The sequence below is a fragment of the Nannospalax galili genome, unplaced genomic scaffold (genome assembly GCF_000622305.1).
Source record: "Nannospalax galili isolate Female #2095 unplaced genomic scaffold, S.galili_v1.0 scaffold1623, whole genome shotgun sequence".
NCBI lineage: Eukaryota > Metazoa > Chordata > Mammalia > Rodentia > Spalacidae > Nannospalax > Nannospalax galili.
The window spans coordinates 1307226-1321720 of NW_008349082.1; the positions used below are offsets into that span (position 1 = coordinate 1307226).

The 14495-nt window shown below is 47.3% G+C and overlaps 1 protein-coding gene across 1 annotated transcript in view; it reads right to left on the reverse strand.

Annotated features, from left to right (window-relative positions):
* The window catches only part of LOC103744636 (pregnancy-specific glycoprotein 22-like), a 34737-nt gene that overhangs the window by 16050 nt on the left and 4192 nt on the right, over window positions 1-14495 (reverse strand). Inside the window, 6 exon segments of the mRNA XM_029570079.1 lie at window positions 3877-4033; window positions 4035-4096; window positions 4179-4403; window positions 5717-5806; window positions 8635-8738; window positions 12071-12258. Coding sequence (XP_029425939.1) covers window positions 3877-4033; window positions 4035-4096; window positions 4179-4403; window positions 5717-5806; window positions 8635-8738; window positions 12071-12258 — 826 coding nt within the window.

Genomic DNA, 14495 nt, shown 5'->3' on the forward strand with positions numbered 1-14495 from the left:
AGGTTGGTACTCACTGGGTTCCAGGTTCCACACACTCATAGGGCCCTGTTTCATTCTACTTGACACTCAGTAAACTGAGAGTCCCGTTGCCCTCAGACAGCTCCAGCCTGTCACCATCTGAGAGGCTCTGACCATTTACCCACCAGAGGTAGGTTGTGTTCAGAGTCCCAGGTTCACACATTAATGCTACAGAGTCCTCACCCTCCATGGGATTGGAGTTGTTTCTTGTGATATAAGGCTTGGGTAACTGCTGTGTGGGCAACAGAGAGAAGGATGCCTTGTGTGATGCCTTTGCACAGCCTCTTTGCGCTAGAGTTGCCCTCTCTCCCATCCCTACCAACTGAGTCCATAAAAAGCCTGGCAGGAGGTGAATCACAGGCAGATGCAGGAGGATCTGAGTGCTCAGAGATGGCGAACCACTTCTACTGTGTATCAATAAAGCACAGACTTTCTCAGGAACCTGTCCTTGAGATTTGATGTATGAACAGACATCACACAGAAGACCAGAAGCAAGTCTGCCATTCAGATCAGTAGTCAGGCTGGGCCACAGGTGGGAAATTCTTTTCAGGTATTTGATGGTGACTGACATGAGCCTGGGTCAGTAAAAGACAAAGCAAGAGTCCAAAGAGTGACCTAGGAGAGTGACGGGTACAGACGGGGTTTGGCTCAGAACCACGTTCTTGTCCTTGGGCATTAATGTCCTTTCTCAAATGGGTGAAGACCACTTGGAGATCTTTTCTAAAATGTGGGTAGATGTTTTCAAATGCAGATCTGCGTGAAAAGGGAAAGGGACTTGCTGTAACTCTTGCCTGATGGACCAGGTGTGCTTGACAGATCAGAGATAGGAATTTGTGATGCTAACTTTCTTCCATATAGAAATATTGTTATTAATATTCAGGATCTAAATCTAATTTCTGAAAAGAATACTTCCATAAAATATATGCTAAGTTCTTGGGCCAAACTCTGAGTGCTGCAGTGTCACGTTATGACCAAAGACAGATGCTAAAGTGGGTTTGAGATCAGTGACTCCTGAGCATAGTGAGTCCCGTTGGGGACAGAACTAGTCAGAGAGTGAGTGTGAGGTTTTTCTGTTATATAAAAGGAAGATCTAGGCATGGTGGCCCACACATTTAATCTCAGCACTTTGAAGCAGAGGCAGGCAATCTGTGAGTTCAAGGCCAGCCTGGTCTAGATAGTGAGTTCTAAGCTAGCTAGGGCTACGTATTAAGACCGTCTAATAAATAGTAAGGAAAAAAGAAAAGAAAAAGGAGAAACAGTGCCATGTGTCCGTGCTTTTTGTCATGTGAGTACATTTAGGGGAATCTATGTGGTGGGAAGTGACCCACCACAAGTGGGTGAGATGCTTTTCTGTTTCCTTTTCTATGGACCCCAGAAACCACAAAGTCAGTTTTATCAAATTCTTCCAAATTGTTCAGTCTAACTGAATTGATCAAACATGGGTGAGATGACCCACCTTGTGACAAGGTGAGGCACAGCTAGGTGTGGAAGAGGAGTTAGTCCTGGATGCGTCACCTCTCCCTTGGGGAAGGTCCCTAGAACCACTTGAGGAACATGAACCCACACTGGGAAGGGGATGGAGTCATGGGTGAAGTCGGGGAGGGATGCAGGCACTTTAGGGCCCATGGCCCTGTCCTGCTGCCTCCAGCCCCTGGGAACTCCGCATGGAGAGTGGGAGGAGGTGCTTCTCCCTGCCTCTTGGCTTCTTCCACAAGTCACTGCAGAAGCAAAAAGTCCTAGGCAGAGACACAGTGTAGGCTGCTTCACAGTGGGGAAAGCGGCACATTATGGAACCTCAGAGGTCGGCCTGTTTCTACTGATTTCTGTGTCCTTTATTATTACTTCTGTAGGACAGCCTGATGCCAGGTGTCAGTGCAAAGAGAACAACACAGGTAGCCATTATGTGGGAATGGTACGGGAGCAGCAATCTAGGCAGGGCAGGGTCAGAACTACTTGGAATGAAGAGATGATGGCCAGAGAAAGACCAGAAAAAACCAGACATGTTTACAACAGTAAAAATGGTGGTTAACTTCAAAGACTCCAGGGACAGATGTAAATGGATCCTCACATCTAAGCCAGTGGCACCCCGAGAACACTTACAGCATCCCCAGAGACATGATGTTCCATGCTTCCTCAGGTAGCTTATGAGTACAAGGCAGAAGGATTGAACAAGAATCTCAGCTTTCAAGGAGGACAGGGAGTAGGAGAGGCCAGACCTCCTGGAACTCTGCATATATCTTCGGTATCTAGGTTCTAGGTCAGTCATCCATCCATCCATCCATTCCAGCTTAATCATTCATTCATGATTCATTCCTTTCTTCCTTCATCACAAACACATTACTTGGTTACACACTGTTCCCTATGCTGGTTGCAGACTCTAGTGGGAGAAAGCAAAGTTCTCTCCTTTATCCTCTAGGACGAATGTCACCCATCACACCAGGAGACATGATTTCAAGTCCAGCGAGAGATAATATATGTCAGGAAGGCCTGAATGTCTGTTGAGGTTGACAGTTTTGTTCTAGAGTAAAACCTGATTGTTCTTTTGCTGTCCCTTTCTGGACCAGAGACCCACTCCGAGCACCAATGCCTAACATTAAGTCACTGCGGAAGCAAAAAGTCCTAGGCAGAGACACAGTGTAGTCTGCTTCACAGCGGGGGAAAGCGGCACATTATGGAACCTCAGAGGTGGGCCTGTTTCTACTGATTTCTGTGTCCTTTATTATTACTTCTGTAGGACAGCCTGATGCCAGGTGTTAGTGCAAAGAGAACAACACAGGCAGCCATTATGTGGGAATGGTACGGGAGCAGCAATCTAGGCAGGGCAGGGTCATTACATTAAGGTAATCTGAACCCACAACTTTCCTCTAGCCCATAGACACCTAATACAGCCTCCAGGGTGAAGAGGTTGGGGCTGTGACAGACAGACATGTCTTGTGCCTCAGATCTGCCATGTGCCTGTGTGACCCTGACTCAGTCACTGTATTTGCTGTGTCTCATTTCTTTATAACAGGATACATGGTAAATGATAGTTGCCATGTCTGTAGTTTGACCTTAAATATTAATAGTGACCTGGCGCTGGGGCAGGAGAGCTGCCCAAATCAGCAGCATCTTTACTATCCGCCTGCAAGAGAAAATTCTTTGGACTGGACACCTGAGGACACAGAGCTGTCAGATGTACCTTTATCCTCTGCTCCTCACCTTGAGGACACTGACCTTCCTGTGGAGTTTCATAAGCCCCTCTGAGCAGTTGGCTGATGGCCTGGGCACCTATCCACCTGTGTTCTCCATGCTGCGTCTCAGGAGGAAATGCTCTCCAAGTCATCTAGACTAGATGTGGCTCTCATGGTAGGTCACTGGCTGATTCCACAGGTTATGAGACTCAGACAGCCAATAAATCAATGTTTCCTGTCAACTCTAAAGGGAGGTCAAATTCCAACCCAGCTCCCAAGCTCCTCCAGGGTCACCTGGTTTCGGAATTCTGGAAGAGCGATCTGGAGCCAGGGCTCTCTAGCACTCACTTCTCAGTGGACATCCCAATGTCCGTCCTCTCAGCCAGGCCCTGCCTGAGTCCCACAGGGTCTTTCTCAGGGCTTTGTTCATGGAGAGAGTCCCAAGAGTGTGGTCTGAGGATGGTTCCCTGTTTAAGTTAGCCCAGCACACATTCTCCTCTATGCAAAGTCGACTCAGGTGAGGGATTCTGATCTCTCTCAGTTTGTCTCCACTGTGTGTGTCTTAAACTAAATGCTGAAACCATAACATAGGAACATAATGTAGAGGGGACACGGGCACTGTCCAGTCCTCTGTGTGCGCAGTGGGATTAGCCCCACCCATTACCCCAGAGGTCACAGAGTCACTCACGGTATACATTGAACTGCACAGATGTTTCTTCAAAATGGCCATCCGTATCTAAGGTCAGTAATGTGTAAGAGCCTGTGTCTTCGTGCGTGACATTATCAAACAGCAGGGATCCATTGGAGTATATCGTTTCTCTGCCACTGTGTGCAGGCCCTCTCTCTCTCTCTCAAACTAGTTGTTGTTATATATTTTGCAATTTGACTGTCGTTGAATGATGTTCTCCCTTTGTACCAGTGAAAGATGAGAAGATTCCATGGCAGGTTGTGGACAAGCAGAAGAACGCTCTGCGGTATATTGTCTCCTGCCACTGTGCGCAGGTCCTGGCTTACTTGAATTACGGGTTATTATATATCGTGCAATTTCTCGGTCATTGAGTGAAAATTTCCCTTTATACCAGTAAAAGGTTTGAGGATTCTCTGGCAGATTGTGGACAAGTAGAAGAACACTCTTCCCTTCAGCCACGTGGGGTGGGACTGCTTCAATAGTGAGTTGGGCAGTGCTGGGAGAGTTCCAGAAGGTTAACAGTGAGGCTGGGAGGGAAAAAGAGAAACTCGGTAGTATTGATACCTTTGTGTCAGTTGGAAAGACGGGGCCCTTGTCCTCTGCAGGGCTCACCCCTCACTATCCTCAGATTCCTGCTCACACTCAGGAGGTCTGAGTGTGTATGAGGTTGGGGGATGCCCTCTCTCACCTCCTCCTCCAGAGACCCTTGGTCTCCACTTTCTAACCCGCTGCTCCTTTGTGGTTCTCATCAATCCCTGACCTCACCTTCTAATTCATAGTTTGTTTTTGTTTTAGTTTTTATTTTGAGAAATGGTCTCCCCGAATCCCCATTTGGCCTGGAACTCACTATAGACCATAGTGGCCTCAAATTCATAGAGATCCACCTGCCTTTGCCTCCAGAATGCTAAGATCAAAGGCATATACCACCATGCCCAGCTTGACCTCACCTTCTAGATGTCATTGCTAGTCGGTATTCATTTTTTTAAATTGTATTTACATTTTTATTGAATTTTTGTGTACTTCCTATATACATCATCTCAGTCAATCTTAGTCATCTTTATACTTCCTTCCCCATGGCACCGCCCATACTCCTCCACTGGAATTCATACATTCTGTCATTTGTGTTAAGGCCTATTGTGTCCCCAGACATTTCTCTGTGCAGTTTATCTACTGAGGTCTAGTCAGCCTATCTAGAGCCTGAATAAGCCAATTAGAAATGACAGAAGAAAGCCTCACCAATAGAACAAATAAAATGGAAAACAGAATATCAAGACTGGATGATAAAGTTGAAGAATTGAACCGCTCAAGCAAATATTATGAAAAAATTAAAATAACACAGGAAAGGAACATGTGGTCTGTATTCTTGTCCACTAGAACAGTGCTGTGTGAGGAGCTCATGTCTAATCTTTCTTTGAACCCCACTGCCTGCCTGGATCCTAATCTTTGGTTGAACCCCACTGACTACCTGGGTCAGGCTCAGATACCTGTGTGTGAATGAATGGGTGTTCCAGGGCCCCATCTATGAGGAGCTTATTTACAAATTTCTCAGGGTAGTAACTGAGGACAATGTTTAATGCCCCAGTTTGATTTTTATTTTGAGAATCACCCTGGCATAATGTAAATTCCTGTCTTCAGAAGATAGAGGCCATTAGTGATGAACTTAAAATAGAACACTTGAACTTTTCCTCCCCATTAACCAATTCCTGTTCACTGAGGCCTTCCTGTTGGTGAGCCTCTGTCCTTTCCTGGACCCCTCTCAGGTTCTTTCCCTCCCTTGGTGACTCCAGCCAGTGTCTGCGCTTCTCTCCTCCCACCCACTCCCAGGGAATGGTCCCATCACCTGTGAACAGCAGCCCCTGCCAAGGGACACACCCTGGGGATGGAGGGGCCGAGAAGGGCTCCATGGTCTCTGCTCTGGTATGTCCTCCCTCTGTGGGACAAGAGCTTCAGCCCCAGCACTGTTCCCAAGCTCTGCTGTTAGCTCTGCTGTCCCTCCTCCCTCTGACTCAGCCTCCTCCTAGGCAGGAGCATCTCCCAGAATCACAAGGACTGTAGGTGGGGTCTGTGTCCAGGACCCAGCTCTGTCCCCTCCTCTCTCAGGGCGGCCAGCCTCCCTCTCACCTTTGTCTCTTCATGGTTCAGTCCCCTAGAGCACAGTTTGAGCAGCAAGGCTGATAGGGATCCCTTCCCTGACAGACATCAGCTCACCCAGAGCTGACCTCTGCTGTGTCCCTGCCTTGGGTCTGTCGGCACCAATAAGGGAGCCCACCTGCCCTCCCTAAACCCAAGGTGCATCTTTGTGAAGTACAGCTGAGCCCAGTCTCCTGGGTGTTCTCAGGGCTCTGGGAAGTGGAATTTACTCCCAGGAAGGTGGCAAAGTAACAGAGATGTCTCTGGAGCTAGAAAGGGACCAGCTGAGTGCTGACTGGTGTGTATGTGTGGTGGGGGGTGGGGGGAGACAGATCCATTATTACTGGTGTCACCGGCCATGTGTCTGATCCAGGACAGAGGTCCAGGGGCAGTTGTCTCAGGAGTTTCATATCCTGGGTGTACATGAGGAGGTGACCTCCATGTCTTGGAAAGAGGACGGAGAGCTCCATCATGCTGTGGAGTGTTCAGGGAGCCCCTCCAGCCTCCTGAGCTGGCTAAGCTATAGCTCCAACCTGCCCATGTTCTCCCTGACTTCTGGGATACCTCTGTCTTCTGCCTGAATGATTCCCCTGTGGTTGCCCTGTCTTTCCCCAAGAGTGAGGGGGCTGCATCGGACTCCCTGGCAGAGTGGTACTCTCAGAGACACATGAAAGAGACAGTAGGTCAGAGCAGGATTTTTGGAGGGACCTTCAGATCTGTTGAGGCAGGAATGGAATCTGGGCTACAAAAGTTCTTGATTCAGGGACAGAATTCTGAGAGTTGAGTCTGTGTCCCAATGTCACTCCCTGGGGCTCCACTGGGTGATCTGCAGCTCATGTCAGACTATAGCAAGGATTGTGACCAGGCTCCAAATGCTCTGAGCATCTTCAGTGATGGAGCTGAGCCCAGGGGACTTCCCAGTGGTAAGCTCTGGCCTGTCAGAGACCAGAACCTTCCAGGCTCAGCCTAGCACCTGCTCACTGAGGTTTGACCCTTGATGATCCTCTCTTCCTGTCCCCTGACATCTGCCTTCTCTCCCCCCACAGGCCCCCATCCCCAGCCCAGGGCAGCTGTTCCTAGCTGTCAGGAGAATGACCGTCTGATTCCTCAGACCCAGGATCTGTACTTACTCCACACCAGGATGAGCTTTGAGATTAGGAGACAGCAGTAGAAGAGCAATCATGGGTGACAGAGAAGACGGGGGAGCCTGGGAATGGGGACCCAGAGCACAGCCAGGGCAGAGAGTGGCCCCAGGTGGGCTGGGAACTGGGAGATGCTAGACACTGTTCTGAGCAAGGCACAGAGCTCATAGGCCTCTCTCATTCTTTAACAGGAATTACTAAACTTGATGCAAATACTTATGTCAGGATCAACCACACAGCAGATGTGGCTTCTCAGAGACCTCCAGAAACAGTAATATATGAGTCAAAATAGAGTTCCTTTAAAACCCAGACACAAAGGGGTGGGACAGAGATGGTACCAGGTTTGGTTCCCAGCACCCACGCAGTGGCTAACAATCATCTGTAACTCCATTTCCAGAGGATATAACGCCCTCTTCTGGCCTCCACAGGCACTGCATGTATGTGGTACACTTACATACATGCAGGCAAAGCACTCATACACATAAAATAAAAATAAAATTTTAAATTAGGATTTTTATCTTCTTGTTTCTGAGTTATTCCGGTTCTTTACATATTATAGACATCAAGCTTATCATATATATTTTTCTCTTCCATTCTATAGGTTTTTTCCATCTCTTGATAAAATCCTTTAGTACACAAAAGTTACCTTGATAAAATATCATCTTTCTGTTTTTCATTATGATGTTCATGCTTTGAGTAATATTGAAGAATCCATTACTAAATTCAAGGTCAAGAAGATTTACCCCATCTTTTCTTCTCAGAGGATTTGAGGGCGTATGTACCTGTGTGTTCATGTGTGTGCATGTGCGTACACAGCGGTGTCTTCTTCAGCCACTCTCCACCTTGTTTTTTGACACAGCCTCTCTCACTAGCCTGGAGGTCAGTGATAGTCATCCTGACTGAGTCATGAATACAGGTCTTCAGAATACAGTATCCAGCCATGATAAACTTGGACTAGGGAACAAGCGTACTTTTCCTCCCCACTTACCACTTCTGTTCGCTGAGTGCCTCCTGTTGCCGAGCCTCAGTCCATCAGTGTGCACTCTCCTCAGGCTCCAAGCAGAGGTTCTGTGGGCCCTGGCAGGGTCTTGTCCTCCCTGGGAGACCCCAGCTAGTCTCTGTTCACTCAGGGAATGGCTCAGCTAGAGTAGATGACCAGCAAACCCCATGGATCTCCCTGTCTCCAGTTCCCCAGCACTGGGAGTACAGGATCATGCTTGGCTTTTTTTTTTTAATTTTTAATGGGTTCTGGGGGATCAAATTGGGGTTCTCATGCTTGCATAGCAAACGCTTTACCAACTGAATCCTTAAGAGGGTTTAAAATTAGATTTAGTACTTATATCTAGCTCAGCGATGTGTTTTGAGTTAATTTTTAGTACAATGAAGCACAATTCTAAAATTTCACTACTTTGTAAGCGATTATCCTGCTGTCCCAGTGCCATTATTTGAAAACCTTCTCTTCATTCATTAAATTCTCATGACTCACTTGACAAGAGCAGTGTGGCTGAAGTGGTGAAGGCCCATTTCTGGCTCATTTTCAGTCTCTGGTGAATCCTATGCAAGTACCACCGCCTTCTAATTGCTGTAGCACTGTGGAAGAGTTTAAATAAGGAACTGAGGAGAGGAAGAGATGAACTGCTCAGCGGTTAGGAGCACTGGCTGCTCTTACAGAGGACCTGGGTTCGGTTCCCAGCATCTACATGGCGGATAACAACCCTCCATAACCCCAGTTCCAGGGGATCTGACACCCTCTTCTGACCTCCGCAGGCACTGCACGACATGGGTGCACTTATGTACAAACGGGTAACATATTCATACACGTAAAATAATGATAAAAAATATATATATGCATCTATATAAATAAGGAAGTGTGAGTCTCCAACTTTTATTATTAATGTTAGTTACACAAGCTGATGAATTGCATTCTAGCACTTCATTGTAGTTTGTTTATATTTACCCCATTACCCTTTTCTCCCCCTTTCCTCCTCTTACTGTCTCTTTCCTTTATTCAAATAATCTCCTTTCTGCTTTTATCTTTTCTATGTATAATATATATAGATACAGGTTCATAGAGAGAAATACAATACTTGTCTTTACCCCCCCGTTACTCTGTCTTGTGTTCCCTCCCCTCTAACTGCCTCCCTCCTCACCCCCAAATCGTCCCCTCTTTTTCACGTTATTTTTTTCTAGATTACTCATTTGAAACAAAGCATGTAATATTTGTCTAAGCCTGATTCATTTTGTTTACTATGATGATCTCCAGTTCAATACATTTTCAGGCAACTGATGTGACTTCATTCTTCTTTATGGCTGAGTAAAATTCTGCTGTGTGTGTGAGCTTATTTTCCATTCTCCTGTTTATGACAGCCTCGCCAGCATTTGGTGTTGGTTTTCTTGATAACAGCCATTCTGACTGGGGGTGAGATGAACTCCAAATGTAATTCTGATTTATATTTTCCTGATGACTAAAGATATTGAAAATATTTCCATATATTTATTAACCTTTTGTACTTCTTTTGATAATTCTGCTCCGAATATTTGCCCATTCATTGATTAGATGATTTGGAGTTCTTTTGGTGTTTAATTTTTTAATTTCTTTCTATGGTCTATATAGTAACCCCTTGTCCGAAGCATCTCTGGGAAAGGTTTTCTCCCATTCTGTGGGCTTGCTCGTCGCTCTATTGTTTCCTTTACTATACAGAAGCTGTTTTCGACTTCCTGAAATCCATTTTCCAATCCTTGCTGTGATTTCCTGCATCAATGGAATTCATTTCAGAAAGTTCTTCCCTCTGCATACATCCTAAGTGTTCTCCCCTAGAAGTTTCAAAGTGCGAGGTCTCACATGAAGATCTTTGACCATTTCAAATAGATTCCTGTACAGGTGAGAAATTGGAATCTGGTTTCATTCTTATGTGACTATCCAGTTTCCCCACAACCATTTGTCAAAGAGTCTGTCTTTAATGTATGTGTTTGTGTGTAGAGCTGGAGAGATGGCTCAGCAGTTAAGAGCACTGGCTGCTCTTGCAAAGGACCCAGGTTCAGTTCTCAGCACCCAAATGGCAGCCAAAATCTGTCCATAACTCCAATTTCCAGGGGATCCATCTCTGCCCTTTTCTGACCTCTGTGGGCATTGCAGGATATGGGTGCACTTGCATACATGTAAGCAATACACTCATAAAATAAAAATAAATAAATTTTAAAACAATAGTGTGTGCATACATGGGATGCAAACGAGCTCACCAGCCTGAGATTTAAAGTTTTGATTGTATAAGTCTTTCATGTTCTTGGTTAAGTTTATTTTTAGGTATTTTATTGATTCTTAAGGTATTGTATATGATTGTTTCTTTGATTTCTTTCTAAAGCATCTCCAATTTTGTTTGCCTTTTTCAATACTATTTTGAATCGTTTTTTCAAAATTGTGCTTCAGTAGTTCTTTCTCTAATTTTTTCCTTATTTTTGAGAATTTCATACAGATATACAATAATCAGTTAGTGCCGCCCATATGTGTATGGGTGTGAGCTATCCACTGGAGCATAGGAAACCTACCAGTGGCCTCATCCTCAAAAAGGATGATTCCCCTCCCCCAGCAGCTATCAATTCCATTAGCTCCTTGGTAAGGGGTGGGGCCTGGAGATCATCCACCCCATCTATGCCAGGATTTGGGCTGATTCGATCTTAAGCAGATCTTGTGCAGATAACCACAGTTGCTATGAGTTCATGAATGTGATAGCCATGTCATGTCCAGAAAACAACAGTTTACAGCACTCACGCGCCGCCTCTGCTCTTGCCTCCTCCTACCTCCTCTCCAGATATGTTCCCTGAGCTTTGTGGGGTTGTGGTTCCTTATCATGGATGTCTTGTTTAGGGCTGAGCACTCAGTCTCTTATTACCAGCACTTTTCAATAGTTCTTAATTAGGGTCTGTCTCTCCCAGGAAACTTGACCTCATCCTCCTTGCACAGATTTGGACAAAACTCAGTCTTGTCTCTGTCATGTTCACAGAAGTGTTACAACCTGCAGAAAAGGGGCAGGAGAGATGGCTCAGTGATTAAGAGCACTGACAGCTCTTACAGAGGACCCAGGTTCAATTCCCAGTACCCACAAGGCAGCTAACAACCATCTGAAACTCCAGTTCCAGAGGATCCAGTGCCCTCTTCTGTCCTCCGCAGGCACTGCATGATGGGTGCACTTATATACGTGCAGGTATAACACTCGTGCACATAAAATAACAATAAATATTTTTTAAAAACAACTTACAGAAAAGAGGTAACAAAAGCCAGGAAACACACACATACAAACAGAAACTGTGCGCTCTGGCCGCTGGAGCTGGGGGACAGTCTTTCTCCTGTCTCCAGAGTCCTTAACACCAACCACTTCACTCCCTGCATGGAAGTTCTCACAGAGATCTAATACCCACCAGCTCTACAATGAAGCCAGGGCCACAAGAATGACCACGCCCACGTCTACATGGAGCGATTCAAGCCCTACTGTGCACCGCCCCCCAGCCTCCCACGGAGTCTCCTCTTACCCTGCTTCCCCCATCCTTCCCCACGACCCCTCTTCCCCTGCCTCTGCAATCTTCTGTTCCATCACCTGAAGATGTCCTTTGTCCAAGGCCAGCCCCCCTGTGTCCTCTCCCCTGCTCACTTTGTTCTTCAGGCAGGAAGCATCCACTAGAGGGCGCACACGCTCCTCCTTGAGCCCATGTGACCCTCGTCATCCCTGAGACAAACACAGCTGCTCCTGCTGCCCCAACCCCAGTCCTCAGAGGGGCTCTGGGTGGAGCTCCTGGGAAGTCACCAGGCCACAAGGCGAACCTCACTTGGAGAGTGTGGTGACATGGCCTGGCCTGGACAGGAACAAGGCCAGGGGTCAGGTCATTGGGGAGGGGGAAGGGTCCAGGTAAAGTGGCTGAATACTCACGCTCTGATGCCCCCGGAACAGACTTCAGGTTCCATGCCCTGGTGCGAGGTGGGCAGTGGGGGCACCATCAGCTTGTTCCAGGAATTCTCAGCCTGTGCAGCTGCTGCAAAGATGTGCTGTGTTGGGAAGAGTTCCTTCCCCCAGGGCATCTGAACCCAGTTCCCCGCTGTCCCCACCTTGCTTTGTGCCTTTGGTTAGAAGGCCACACTCTCCTTGTAGGCCCTGCCCTTTCTGAACCCCAAACCCAAGCCCCGTCTATACTCTCACAGAGGTCCCTGAGCTGGCTGTTCCAGGGACACTGTGGAGGTTTTTCTATGTTTTTTTTTTTTTTCTTTTTTATTTTTGAGACAGGGTTTCCCTGTAACCCTGTAACCCTAGCTGGTCTGGAACTCACTATGCAAACCAGGCTGGCCTTGAACTCATAGAGATCCACCTGCCTCTGCCTCCTGAGTGCTGGGACTAAAGGCGTGCGCCACCATGCCCAGCGTGTAGGCATTCTTGTGTTTGTTTCTGCTGCTGATCAAGACCCTGAAAGTCCCCTGAGTGCTTGCGCTCCCACTTGCACTTGTGCTCTCGGGGTGTGTGTGTGTGTAGGACAGGACTGCATTGCTGGTTCAGGAGAGAGGCATCTCTAGGGGACAGTACAGGTGAGCGTGTTCTGCAATTCAGGGTTCACCCTAATGTGTCTCACCCTGGGCCTGTGTCCCCTATTGTAGATATACCTGGGGGCATCTTTCCAGGGTGATGTGGAAACACAAAACAGGCATGAACTTGTCCCCTCAGTAGCTGTCTCTCATAGGGTCTCATCCCCAGGTGTCCCTCCCCCATGGAAACCTCCTGTCCCTGATCCACACATGGCCCTTGAGAAGCTGTCTGTAAGCCAGGCTGTCTATGTGGCAGTGGCCTGTAGCCATGGGTGGGAACCTTGCTCAAGGCTGCCCCTCCGTTCAGGAATGTGTTTCATTCCAGGGCCTCAGCTTCATAGCTGGGCTCTCTAAACCCTTCTCCCCCTCTGCCAAGGTCATGGGGGCGGGTGCACAGCCTGAAGCATCTGCAATCTGTAGTGGCATCAGCCTTAGCTCAAGTCAGAGTGCAGGAGCCCCCACACCTCTTGCTAAGGAGAGTGAGAACTGTTGACTCCCAGAGTAGATCATGGGGTCCCACCTGCCCCGCATGTGATCGCGGCTCACCCAGTGAAAATACCGCTCATCTCCACAGCATTCAGGACACATCTGAGACCCAGAGGGTGAGACACTGAATGGGGCCTTAGGCCAACATAAAGACAATGTCCGTCTGTGCTTTTGGACATTTATTGAGTAATCCAAGTCCTGACACAAAGATCTTCTGCCTGATTTCATTGATTGTTCACAGCAGGTTTATAAAGAGAATCATGGTCATTGCTTTAATAAGGAGAAAAAAATAGATTTAGAGTTTAAATCATAGGAGGGGCCTGAAAATCACTAAAACCTCACAGTCACCTGAGGGTGTCACTCCTGGAACAGATTGAATTGAAGACCTCACACCAATAGTCCCCAGCATCCTCCCTTATAACAGGGTCTGTGCTGAGCTGGCTGTTCTAGGACAGTGTCATCCTCTCTGGGAGCTGCAGGCTTGGGTCATTGAAGATTCTAGATTCCCGTATCATCTGAAAGGCAGGTCAGATCACAAAATCTTGCCCTCTAATTGTGATGGTGGTGGCACTGGCTTGGCTGGAGGGCTCTGTCACTTGTCCTGTGGATAAACAGAGAAGGACTAAGAGTGGGGCAGGGACAGACCACAGTCTTCCCTCAGAGATCTCAGCCGGTCCTCAGGGCCACAGTGAGCTGTGTGAGTGGCCCAGAGGGTGGTCCTGGCCCTCTGCAGAGGTTTAACTGATGGTCTCTAAGCAGAGGGATGCATCTTCTTCTGACCCCAGGTCACCCAGGATGACCCCTATCTGTACATCTCTGTAAGACACACACCTGGAACTTCTTCCTAGCTCGTGTGTCTAGCACCTTGATCATGAGATCCTAATTTCCATATGACCTTTTCTAGAACTGTTTTGGCTTTCTTAAACATCAGATCCATCTCTTCACATCCACTTCCGTGTGTATCAAGGAAAGCTGGCTTGGGGGCCTGCCCATGTCTGGGGCCAGGGAAGATTTACATAAAACAGCTAGGCATTTATATTTGGTTAGGTCATTTACGGGGGAACAAAGGCACCACAGACAAGTGCTGTGGACTTAGAGCTGGAGACTTCCGACTTAAAGGATTTCTCAGTCTAGGAGGACTTTCATTTCCTGACCTGCGGGCTAAATGTCACAGTGAAAGAACTCTCCATAGGGAAGTAGTCACGGTTTCAACAAAAGACGGAGCTTCTTAGGAATAGAGGGAACTACCTGAGCACAGCAAAGGCCACATGTGAACATCTCAAAGGTCACCTGAT